Raw genomic sequence first — 13910 nt, forward strand, 5'->3', positions numbered from 1 at the left:
TCTATTTATTTGCACAATGAGTCATAAGCTCCAGTGTTTCAGAGTGGTTTCAGAGTGGTTTAGAATGACCAATCAAATCCTCTGAGTCTCTCTGCTATCCAATCAAATCCTCTGGATCTCTCTGCTATCCAATCAAATCCCTGAGTCTCCCTGCAATGAATGAATGGAAGCAGATACGGACCACTAGCCTAGCTGTTGGCCAAAAACACCTCTTGCTGAGTTTTAAGCTAGGCTAGCAGTCCGTATCCGCTTCCATGCATTTGTGCTAAGCTAGGCTAGCTTGCAGCCAGATAGCGTTCTACTGAACGCAAGAGGAAATTGGTATCTATCTTCTTGTCTGAGTCTGGAGAAGAAGGTAAGCACATTTCCCATAATGTTGGTGTGTGCCTTTAAGTCATCCTTGGTGGTTGTTTAAACCTGTTGTCCAAAGCAGGCCAAGTAGGTCCCTCCACAACATTATGTTTGGTCCTCCTCCAATGGGTTCTATTTGTATAATTGTTTTAATCTATTTTGATGGTGTGAGAAATGTTTGGTAAGTAGTACAGTATGGTACGTAGGTAGATTGATTGATTGATTGATTGATTGATTGATTGATTGATTGATTGATTGATTGATTGAACATTTTATTAACAGATTGCAGAATGGGTACAATACAGTACGGCTCAATACACACAATTGTTAAGGGGATGCAGACCAGAGAAAGACTTTCGTCTTGTTTACATCAGGGTCCCCCATTTTCAATTCATATAGACATTTATGACATACGGACAACATACAGATATACAGATACATATCATGACATTTACGACATACATGACATACAGTCTATACAGTACTGTTACATTTCTGACATACAAGATATACAAATATACAGTTTTATCAGAGATCCTAACAGAAACTATATACATTCGAGGGGGGAGGAAACTGTACATTAGGAGGGGGTTGGGTGGGTAGAGCTATAGACAGACGAATTGTAATTTTCACCAGTCAGAAATTATTTTGTGAGAAATCTGACTTATATTGATATGGAGTCCAGTCCTACTTTGTCTCTCTCCTGTATGTGACTCAAATAGAGCAGTACTCCCTCTAAGCCCCGCCTCTCCGTGACGCTGAGTGAGGTGCGTTTCTGCCGGGACGTCCCGGGTGAGAGAGAGAGAGAGAGAGAGAGAGAGAGAGAGAGAGAGAGAGAGAGAGAGAGAGAGAGAGAGAGAGAGAGAGAGAGAGAGAGAGAGAGAGAGAGAGAGAGAGAGAGAGAGAGAGAGAGAGAGAGAGAGAGAGAGAGAGAGAGAGAGAGAGAGAGAGAGAGAAAACAGAGGCAGAACAGGCGGAGATATGCGAGCTAGTCACAGAACAGCGTTGGGGTTGACTTTTAATGAGAGAGAGAGAGAGAGGGAGAGAGAGAGAGAGCCACATGAATGGAAAATTAAACTAGAGAGAGACAGCGAAAGAGAGAGAGAGGCGACTGACACGAACTTAGAGAGACGCGTCTCTGTGTACATTGGCAGCTGAGAGAGAGAGAGAGATAGATAGAGAGAGAGAGAGAGAGAGAGAGAGAGAGAGAGAGAGAGAGAGAGAGAGAGAGAGACTTGACTCTGTCAGTAGAAAGAGAGCAGAGAGCATGCCGTCCCAGTGACCCGATAGTTGAACAGTAGCCTGACTAAACCAACAGAGAGGTAAGAAAGACTCACATCCACCCTTCATGAAACTGTTTCACACTCATTATAGACTCATTATCATAGATTTACAACAGTAGATTTATTAGCATATTATGGTACAGTAGACTGTTGATTGATACACTTGTTGACTGCCAGATACCATATACTACAGTGATAGATGTATCACTTCTAAAATATCTGTTATTATTAGTTAATTACCATTTTATGAAGCATGCTCAACTTGAGATGTTGACATAATGTCTGTTCTGTTTAATGTCTGTAGGCTCACTAAGAAACAGAACAGTCAATTTGAATCTCAGCGAGGAATAATATCAGAATGTCCTACTGACCTGCTATTCTATTAACTTAGAACATGTGTAGACTGAATGAATGAATGAATTCATTCAATGAATGAATGAATGAATGAATGAATGAATGAATGAATGAATGAATGAATGAATGAAAAACTTTATTAACAGATTGCAGAATGGGTACAATACAGTACGGCTCAATACACACAATTGTTAAGGGGAGGCAGACCAGAGAAAGTCTTTCGTCTTGTTTACATCAGGGTCCCCCATTTTCAATTCAGAGTGACTAGGGGTGGTGACACACTGGGCAACTTTCTGAGCAAGAAAAACGACTAATATGCAATAGAATGAACCTGGTCACATCCTCTTGTCCGGCGTTACTCAACAGTGTTGTCCGGTGTGTCACCAGAGAGACAGGTTAAAAAACCTCAGACATGTTTGTTCTCGTCAAACTGACACAGCCAGGACACGCTATATGACTTATGCATGAGCTGCTAATAAGTTGAAGAAATGTTGACTTTCTGTCTTTGAACATTAAAGTAAGTGGGAACTCACACAGGGGATGTTTACTACTATGGAAATAACGTCCGTTTTAATAAATAACATGAAAACAAATGATTAGCCCCACCATCGACGATAATAGTAATGGAGACATGTTTACGTTCTCTAGTTATAGTTGATTGAATTAACCCCTAATGCACTGACTAACAGTAGACAACATGCTGTCATTCTCGAGTCTAGTTGACTGACTGAGCTTGGGATACAAGGACTAACAGTAGACACCATGCTGTCATTCTGCACAGTGATTGATTGATTGATTGAAAACTTTATTAACAGATTGCAGAATGGGTACAATACAGTATAGCTCAATACACACAATTGTTAAGGGATGCAGACCAGAGAAAGTCTTTCGTCTTGTTTACATCAGGGTCCCCCATTTTCAATTCATAATGAATTGTAAGTAAGGGTGCAACTTGCTCCGTGCAATCCATTCTTTGTGGATCTACCCCTAACACTCTGTTATATACTGTAGGTTATGATGCTGACTCTGTGTCTGTTATACAGGTGATGATGCTGGTCTTGTGTCCTGTCCTCTCCTTCTCTCTCCTCCTCACCCTGTCCTCTCCGGGGAGTGGTCTGGAGTTCCGCTACCACAACACAATAGAGGTGGAGAACCTCCTACTAGAGATCAACAGGACCAACCCTGATATCACTCATCTACACAGCATAGGAGACTCTGTGGAAGGTAGGTCACGATCACGAGAGAGGAGGGACTGAAAGGAAGAGATGAGAAGAGAGGGGAAGAGAGGAGGAGAAGAGAAGAGAGGGTTATGGATGAGTTGGAGCTAAGGAGGGATTAGTTAGGAGGGATGAGAGAAGGCTAGAAGGGTTGAGGGGGGGTCACGGGCGGTGAGGAGAGATAAAAGCTGTCTAAGACACTGTATGCCTAAATACCCCCCGTGTACCACAAGGAGACGTTCTCCTCTGGCTAATCTTAGAACAGTAAAAGTTTCCAAACATCACATACTTGAAAGATCTGGGGACATAAGTCCACTTCCTGTGAGTCCTGCAGCCTGCAGCCAAGACGAGAACAACGGTCTAAATGCTGACAGATTCCCCCTTTTTTTTTTTTTTTTTTTATCTACTTTTTCTCCCATTTTCTATTTTTCTCCCATCCCGATTTCGTATTGTCCAATTCTCCCCTCCCCTGTCTCGAACGCTGTTAGGCCATGCCTCCCACTGGCCGGCTGCAATGTGGACGAAGCCATACATCACGTGTCCCCTCCGGTACACGAGGAGGCAGCCGTCGCATCTGTTCACCTGCACAGCGCGATCTCTCAGCGGCGGGGGTCTGCGTGGGAGGGACACGCCGCCCTCGTTGCTTCCTGATTCTGCTGCGCAGGCGCACCAACCGACCTGTAGGAGTCGCTGTCCACAACGTCCGATCCCCACCCGCCAGCTTCCCACCCCCTAATACTGCCAATTGTATTAGTATGAACGACCAGCCAAGCTGGTAGCAATGCCGAGAGCTGGGCTCGAACCCAGCATCTCCTGCATTAGTGGCGAGCGCCTTGCCCACTGCGCCACTTAGCCGCCCATGAGGACAGATTCCTAGCTAGCGAGCCCACTGCAGATACAGGCTACTGTCTGTTAACGCTCTCCATGTCTAGTAGTGTTGTTAGCACTGGTAGAGCTGTGGGGACAGATCAGTGTAGCTCACTGCGGGTTTTGTTCCTGTTAACTACAGTATGCAAACTATGCCTTGTTTTCACATACATGCAGGTCATCACCTGTACATCAGTGACCTGATGAATCCATCACCAGTAGGTCACTGATGTCTTCTGACCAGGGCTTACTGGTTGTCCCTCACTCTCAACTCAAAACAAAAGGAGATTGTGTGTCTTTGAAGTCCCGGCTCAGACATTGTGGAACGTTCTTCCTATAGGGAGGTGTAGTGGTTACGTCATTGCCGTTTCCGGCCGGTCCACCATCTTGAAAAACGCAATGTATTTCCCCATTGCCCATTTCTAAATCGTCTCGTTTTAAAACAAATAAAGCATGAACATTTGCATGGTGTACCTTTCTGTGCGTATTCATCCACAATCTAATAGCTCCACATGAAGAAATCGCCGAATTTTATTTCAACCAAAAATGCTTAAACAATAATGTTAGTGATAGAAGGGAACTCATTTTGTGCAAAAATGGAAAGCTTGCCAATGTTCATGAGGCAGAATTATTACAATAGCCGATAATCCATTTTCCCAATGATAAATCACTATACGGGTGGACCTCGCGGGTGGGCCAAAGTGACGTCAGACTACACAGCACACAGCAGTCTCTGTTGACGCATTTAAAAAGCAGCTGAAGACTAATTTATTCAAACTGGTCTTTGTCTTGAGTGTTTTGTTTTAGCAGTTTTTTTCAATTGCTTAAACACATTTCCTGATAGACTACCTGACTTCCTCAAAACCCTAAACACAAATCTCAAAACGGACACACAAAATGCTAAATCCTACACTTCTCTTGCAAAAGCACACGTTGCCCTCAAAACAGTGTTAACTCTTCACTAAATGGCATTTTATTTTCAAATGACAAACACATCATATGAGTAAACATGCTAAGCACTCATTGAACACTGCAAAATGGAAAACACTGTAGTATGAATGGAAAACACTGAATTCTTTAGCACATTATTTATATAAAAATAAAAATGTACAAAGTTCCACTCCCATTGTCCATAAACATATGTGAACGAAATACATGTAAACATCCTACTCCTCCTCATCCTCTTCCTCCTCTTCCTCTCACTCCTCTGCCTTGCTGCTCACCTCTCTCTTCAATGTTGCCACCATCCGTTTTCTCCAAACAAACCAGGAGACCCTTCTATAGCTCATTTCTGATTGCAAATTGCACAACAGCCTTTGGAGTTTAGAAATGTGAGTGGCAGTGTGTGAGAGGGAATTCAAGAAGAGTGTGCAAGATATAGAGAGTTGTGTCTAGTGTTGTGAAAAATGTGTGGTTTGGAATGGGACTCTGAGTCTAAAACTAAAAAATGTGTTTTGGAGTTTATCAGAATTGGCTTAGCAGTTGGTAAATTAGTTTCAGGTTGTGCACATTGTGTCTGATGTTCCAAATAATGTGTTTAATTGAGAGAATGTTATGTTTGATGGTTTGTTTTCTATTATTTTGTGGTCTTATTTTTAACAGTATTTATTCTTTGTGAAGCACTTTGTGACTTTGGTCTGTGAAAGGTGCTAAATAATACTACATACACTTTACTTATTTACTTACTTACCTTGCTTTATGCAAACCTGCTACATAGCTGTTTGTCTGTCTGTCTGTCTGTCTGTCTGTCTGTCTGTCTGTCTGTCTGTCTGTCTGTCTGTCTGTCTGTCTGTCTGTCTGTCTGTCTGTCTGTCTGTCTATCTATATATCTAACTATCTATATATAGAGAGAGAGACAGAGAGAGGGAGAGACGGTTTACACTAGCAGTATTGGAACTTGGTTCTATGTTGATGTGACTGAGCATCTGCTGAAGAACTACAATGTAAACTAAATGATAGAGAGACAGATAGCAGAGAGGGAAAGAGAGAGAGGGAGAGAGAGAGAGAGGGCTAGATAAAGAGAGAGAGACAGAGAGAGACAGATAGAGGAGAGAGTGAGAGAGAGAGAGAGAGAGAGAGAGAGAGAGAGAGAGAGAGACATGATGTTGTCAGATGGTTGTGTTAGTGTTACTACTATATGAATCATAAAATCTGACCGTTTGACCAGGATTCAGTTTATTTAGTTTATTATTTATAGACAGTAGCAGGAATATAAATGACAGAACTGACTCAGTGATACTGAATGCATTCTGATGATGCGTCGTATGTGCTGTCATGTGTACTTATTGAGAATGTTGTTTTCAGACTGGTACTTTGTGAGGCTCTCAATTGTCTTGCCTAGGACTGATAATTTGGAAATAGGTCTGTGATTATTTACGTCTCCACTTTGTGCAGTTGGAAGAACATGAGGCTTGGTCCAGACAGAAGGCATTGTGATGGTTTGGATTACGCCACCCTAACAGACACAGACACCACCCTAACAGACACAGACACCACCCTAACAGACACAGACACCACCCTAACAGACACAAACACCACCCTAACAGACACAAACACCACCCTAACAGACACAGACACCACCCTAACAGACACAAACACCACCCTAACAGACACAGACACCACCCTAACAGACACAAACACCACCCTAACAGACACAGACACCACCCTAACAGACACAAACACCACCCTAACAGACACAAACACCACCCTAACAGACACAAACACCACCCTGACAGACACAGACACCACCCTGACAGACACAGACACCACCCTAACAGACACAGACACCACCCTGACAGACACAGACACCACCCTGACAGACACAGACACCACCCTAACAGACACAGACACCACCCTAACAGACACAGACACCACCCTAACAGACACAGACACCACCCTGACAGACACAGACACCACCCTAACAGACACAGACACCACCCTGACAGACACAGACACCACCCTAACAGACACAGACACCACCCTAACAGACACAGACACCACCCTGACAGACACAGACACCACCCTGACAGGCACCACCCTAACAGACACAAACACCACCCTAACAGACACAAACACCACCCTAACAGACACCACCCTAACAGACACAAACACCACCCTAACAGACACAGACACCACCCTAACGCCACACTAACAGACACAGACACCACCCTAACAGACACAAACACCACCCTGACAGACACAAACACCACCCTAACAGACACAAACACCACCCTAACAGACACCACCCTAACAGACACAAACACCACCCTAACAGACACAGACACCACCCTAACAGACACAAACACCACCCTAACAGACACAGACACCACCCTGACAGACACAGACACCACCCTAACAGACACAGACACCACCCTGACAGACACAGACACCACCCTAACAGACACAGACACCACCCTAACAGACACAAACACCACCCTAACAGACACAAACACCACCCTAACAGACACAGACACCACCCTAACAGACACAAACACCACCCTGACAAACACCACCCTGACAGACACAGACACCACCCTAACAGACACAGACACCACCCTAACAGACACAAACACCACCCTAACAGACACAAACACCACCCTAACAGACACAGACACCACCCTAACAGACACAGACACCACCCTGACAGACACAGACACCACCCTAACAGACACAAACACCACCCTGACAGACACAAACACCACCCTAACAGACACAAACACCACCCTAACAGACACAGACACCACCCTAACAGACACCACCCTAACAGACACAGACACCACCCTAACAGACACCACCCTAACAGACACAGACACCACCCTAACAGACACAGACACCACCCTAACAGACACAGACACCACTCTAACAGACACAGACACCACCCTAACAGACACAGACACCACCCTAACAGACACAGACACCACCCTGACAGACACAGACACCACCCTGACAGACACCACCCTGACAGACACAGACACCACCCTAACAGACACAGACACCACCCTAACAGACACAAACACCACCCTAACAGACACAGACACCACCCTAACAGACACAGACACCACCCTAACAGACACAGACACCACCCTAACAGACACAGACACCACCCTAACAGACACAGACACCACCCTAACAGACACAGACACCACCCTAACAGACACAAACACCACCCTGACAAACACCACCCTGACAGACACAGACACCACCCTAACAGACACAGACACCACCCTAACAGACACAAACACCACCCTAACAGACACAAACACCACCCTAACAGACAGACACCACCCTAACAGACACAGACACCACCCTGACAGACACAAACACCACCCTGACAGACACAGACACCACCCTGACAGACACAGACACCACCCTGACAGACACAGACACCACCCTGACAGACACAGACACCACCCTAACAGACACAGACACCACCCTAACAGACACCACCCTAACAGACACAGACACCACCCTGACAGACACAGACACCACCCTAACAGACACAAACACCACCCTAACAGACACAGACACCACCCTAACAGACACAGACACCACCCTAACAGACACAGACACCACCCTGACAGACACAGACACCACCCTAACAGACACAGACACCACCCTAACAGACACAGACACCACCCTAACAGACACAGACACCACCCTAACAGACACCACCCTAACAGACACAGACACCACCCCAACAGACACAGACACCACCCTAACAGACACAGACACCACCCTAACAGACACCACCCTAACAGACACAGACACCACCCTAACAGACACAGACACCACCCTAACAGACACAAACACCAGCTTGACAGACACAGACACCACCCTAACAGACACAAACACCACCCTAACAGACACAGACACCACCCTAACAGACACAGACACCACCCTGACAGACACAGACACCACCCTAACAGACACAGACACCACCCTAACAGACACAGACACCACCCTAACAGACACAGACACCACCCTGACAGACACAAACACCACCCTAACAGACACAGACACCACCCTAACAGACACAGACACCACCCTAACAGACACAGACACCACCCTATAAGACACAGACACCACCCTAACAGACACCACCCTAACAGACACAGACACCACCCTAACAGACACAAACACCACCCTAACAGACACAAACACCACCCTGACAGACACAGACACCACCCTAACAGACACAGACACCACCCTAACAGACACAAACACCACCCTGACAGACACAAACACCACCCTAACAGACACAAACACCACCCTGACAGACACAAACACCACCCTGACAGACACAAACACCACCCTGACAGACACAAACACCACCCTGACAGACACAAACACCACCCTAACAGACACAGACACCACCCTAACAGACACAAACACCACCCTAACAGACACAAACACCACCCTAACAGACACAGACACCACCCTAACAGACACAAACACCACCCTAACAGACACAGACACCACCCTAACAGACACAAACACCACCCTAACAGACACAAACACCACCCTAACAGACACAGACACCACCCTGACAGACACCACCCTAACAGACACAAACACCACCCTAACAGACACAGACACCACCCTAACAGACACAAACACCACCCTGACAGACACAGACACCACCCTAACAGACACAGACACCACCCTAACAGACACAGACACCACCCTAACAGACACAAACACCACCCTAACAGACACAGACACCACCCTAACAGACACAAACACCACCCTAACAGACACAGACACCACCCTAACAGACACAGACACCACCCTAACAGACACAAACACCACCCTGACAGACACAAACACCACCCTAACAGACACAAACACCACCCTAACAGACACAAACACCACCCTAACAGACACAGACACCACCCTGACAGACACAGACACCACCCTAACAGACACAAACACCACCCTGACAGACACAGACACCACCCTAACAGACACAGACACCACCCTAACAGACACAAACACCACCCTAACAGACACAGACACCACCCTAACAGACACAAACACCACCCTAACAGACACAAACACCACCCTAACAGACACCACCCTAACAGACACAGACACCACCCTAACAGACACAAACACCACCCTAACAGACACAAACACCACCCTAACACCACCCTAACACCACCCTAACAGACACCACCCTAACAGACACAAACACCACCCTGACAGACACAAACACCACCCTGACAGACACAAACACCACCCTAACAGACACAGACACCACCCTAACAGACACAGACACCACCCTGACAGACACAGACACCACCCTAACAGACACAGACACCACCCTAACAGACACCACCCTAACAGACACAGACACCACCCTAACAGACACAGACACCACCCTAACAGACACAGACACCACCCTAACAGACACAGACACCACCCTAACAGACACAGACACCACCCTAACAGACACAAACACCACCCTAACAGACACAGACACCACCCTAACAGACACAGACACCACCCTAACAGACACAGACACCACCCTAACAGACACAAACACCACCCTAACAGACACAGACACCACCCTAACAGACACAGACACCACCCTAACAGACACAAACACCACCCTAACAGACACAGACACCACCCTAACAGACACAGACACCACCCTAACAGACACAAACACCACCCTAACAGACACAGACACCACCCTAACAGACACAAACACCACCCTAACAGACACAGACACCACCCTAACAGACACAGACACCACCCTAACAGACACAAACACCACCCTAACAGACACAAACACCACCCTAACAGACACAGACACCACCCTAACAGACACAGACACCACCCTAACAGACACAGACACCACCCTAACAGACACAAACACCACCCCCACTCCCAGTCGCCCCTCTGCTGACCGGCCCCCTAAAGAGAATGAGTCCACCAGCCCAGAACAGACCCCGGACCCCCAGCTGAACCACCAGCCCAGAACAGACCCCGGACCCCCAGCTGAACCACCAGCCCAGAACAACCCAGGACCCTTAGACAGAGACAGCTGAGGACAGAGACAGCTGAGGACAGAGACAGCTGAGGACAGAGACAGCTGAGACAGAGACAGCTGAGACAGAGACAGCTGAGGACAGAGACAGCTGAGAGAGACAGCTGAGACAGAGACAGAGACAGCTACAAGAGGGATAGACATGATCCAGATATAGATAGAGAGAGAGACAGGTAGGTAGACAGAAAGAGAGACAGACAGAGAGCGTGCATGTTTGGTAAACTCTCCAAACTGTCTCTTTACCCCCCGCCACACACAAACACAGCCCCATGGCAACAAGTGACATACTGCTACAAGCATCCAGCTCAAAGTTTGTGTGTGTGTCCATCCATGCATGTATGTCTGTGTGTGTGTGTGTGTGTGTGTGTGTGTGTGTGTGTGTGTGTGTGTGTGTGTGTGTGTGTGTGTGTGTGTGTGTGTGTGTGTGTGTGTGTGTGTGTGTGTGTGTGTGTGTGTGTGTGTGTGTGTGTGTGTGTGTGTGTGTGTGTGTGTGCGTGCGTGCGTGCGTGCGTGCGTGCGTGCGTGCGTGTGTGTGCGTGCGTGCGTGCACCCTGTACCCTGACTACTGGTCATTTGAAAGTGTAATCAGCTGGTTGGCTGACTGGCCTTTGTTGTGTTGGAACCAGCTGAGACCTCGTAAGACCCTGATCCACCACAAATACAGCTGAGACCTCGTAAGACCCTGACCCACCACAAATACAGCTGAGACCTCGTAAGACCCTGACCCACCACAAATACAGCTGAGACCTCGTAAGACCCTGACCCACCACAAATACAGCTGAGACCTCGTAAGACCCTGACCCACCACAAATACAGCTGAGACCTCGTAAGACCCTGACCCACCACAAATACAGCTGAGACCTCGTAAGACCCTGGCCCACCACAAATACAGCTGAGACCTCGTAAGACCCTGACCCACCACAAATACAGCTGAGACCTCGTAAGACCCTGACCCACCACAAATACAGCTGATTTCTCGTAAGACCCTGTTATGGCTAGCCAGTATTAGCTTTAGCATTACACATGAAGGGATTATGGCTAGTGTTATGTTTATCTGAGAATATTCAATAATGAAAGGTATAATTAATCTTTCAGAGGTTTATTAAAAAGTTAAGCAAAAGCATAAACGGGAAAGGATGGAATGGAAAAAGAATAAATTTCAACGGGCAGAATATACAGTAGCATGGCGATGCCAAGAACAGAGATAAACAAGCGTTTTATATAGGGATGCTCGATATTGGCTTTTTTACCTATACCGATATTGTCCAACTCTTAATTTCCGATACCGATCAACCGATACCGATATATGCAGGGTTTCCCCCCCAAAAAACGGAATAATTTCAGGTAATTAACATTACATATCTCTTGTTGTGGAATTAACACAACATTATGCATACTTTTGACAATAAATAAAATCAGAATGTGTTCTTACTTTGGGTAAATAAAGGTTATAGAAATGAAAAAAAAAAAAAAAAAAAAACGATACCGATATCTTCCGATATCACATTTGAATGCCAATATCGGCCGATAATATCGGACATCCCTAGTTTTATATATTGTAGCGACCCTAGGGTCTGGGTCATTGGTCAGCCGGGCTGTCACTCTGCGCTCTACCAACCCGGGGCTCAGGTGACGCTGTTGGTCGCGCGAGCCTGGGGTTGGTAGAGGGGAGGGGGCAAGGGCTGAGGGTATAAGAGGGTGGTACACCTGCGAGTGCGCTCTCTTGGGGTATGGGAATGCAAGCAGAGGTGATGCACCAAGTCTACAATTCAAGCAGAGGTGATGCACACCGTCTTTGTACCTGAGACCCATACCTGAGAGTAGAATAAACAGATAAGTGAGAAACAACACCCGAGTTGGTGAGTCGTTAATAGCGAAGATGCTACAATATTGTCAATAAGCCAATGATATGGCTTTTCGGAAAATAGTAACAGACCAAACAAGGACACAGTTTTGGTTTTTTTTAGAATAGCAGACTTAAAAGAGGGTCTAGAATTTCTGCTGAGTTCGACAGTTCTCCATTTTACAACACAGACTCTCGTCTCCTGTGGCTATTGTATAGGTCCATAGGAATTTGATCACATTCCCTGTGTGAGCACAAATATAATTGCCTTGTGTTAGCAAAAATAGCCAAAGTCACACTAGCTGGTATTGGCTTCAGCATTACACATGTAATGTTTAGTGGTATGGCTAGCTAATATTAGCTTCAGCATTACACATGTAAGGGTTCAAGTCAAGTGTTCCTTTATTAATCCCCTTGGGGAAATGCAAGTGTCATAGCAGCAACAGTTCTCAAGTTCTCCAACTATCGTGTTGTGGAGTCTGATGGCTACCGGCACGAAGGACTGGCCAAGGCGGTTTGTGGTGGTGTGTCATGGGGGCTCCTCCTCTTGGCTAGGGGGTGGGAGGGGCTTTCTAGTATAGCATCAAGCTTTTTCCTTGTCCTCTTCTCAGCCACCACCTCTAGTTTGACCAGTTCGACTCCCACTATGGAGCTAGCCTTCCTCACCAGCGTGTTCAGTTTGTTAGTGTCTCTTATAACCTCTTAACGTTTGCAGGTCACAGCACATTTGCCCTCGTCTGTCGGCCTCACGCTGTGTTATTGTCTATCAACCAACACATCGGTCGGTTTAGAAAAAGTTACCACATCCGGTGTCACCTCCCAGTGACCGGACCAATCAACCCCGACGGTGAAAATAATTGACAGTTTTTGTAGCCAATGAAATTCTGGAAATGACGATATCTTACATGAGGGATATTTCCGAGGATATATATGTATTTTCCTCT

The 13910-nt window shown here is 46.4% G+C and overlaps 1 protein-coding gene across 1 annotated transcript in view; it reads left to right on the top strand.

Moving 5' to 3' along the window:
- The first annotated feature begins 1423 nt into the window (after positions 1 to 1423).
- cpm (carboxypeptidase M) overlaps positions 1424 to 13910 on the top strand; it is a 61916-nt gene continuing 49429 nt past the window's right edge. Inside the window, exons 1-2 of the mRNA XM_084330356.1 lie at positions 1424 to 1673; positions 3032 to 3212. Of these exons, the coding sequence (XP_084186482.1) occupies positions 3035 to 3212 (178 nt within the window). The 5' untranslated portion in view covers positions 1424 to 1673; positions 3032 to 3034. The remainder of the gene's footprint in view (positions 1674 to 3031; positions 3213 to 13910) is intronic.

This window comes from Notolepis coatsorum, assembly GCF_963971535.1.
Source record: "Notolepis coatsorum genome assembly, chromosome: 15".
In the NCBI taxonomy this organism is placed as follows: Eukaryota; Metazoa; Chordata; class Actinopteri; order Aulopiformes; family Paralepididae; genus Notolepis; species Notolepis coatsorum.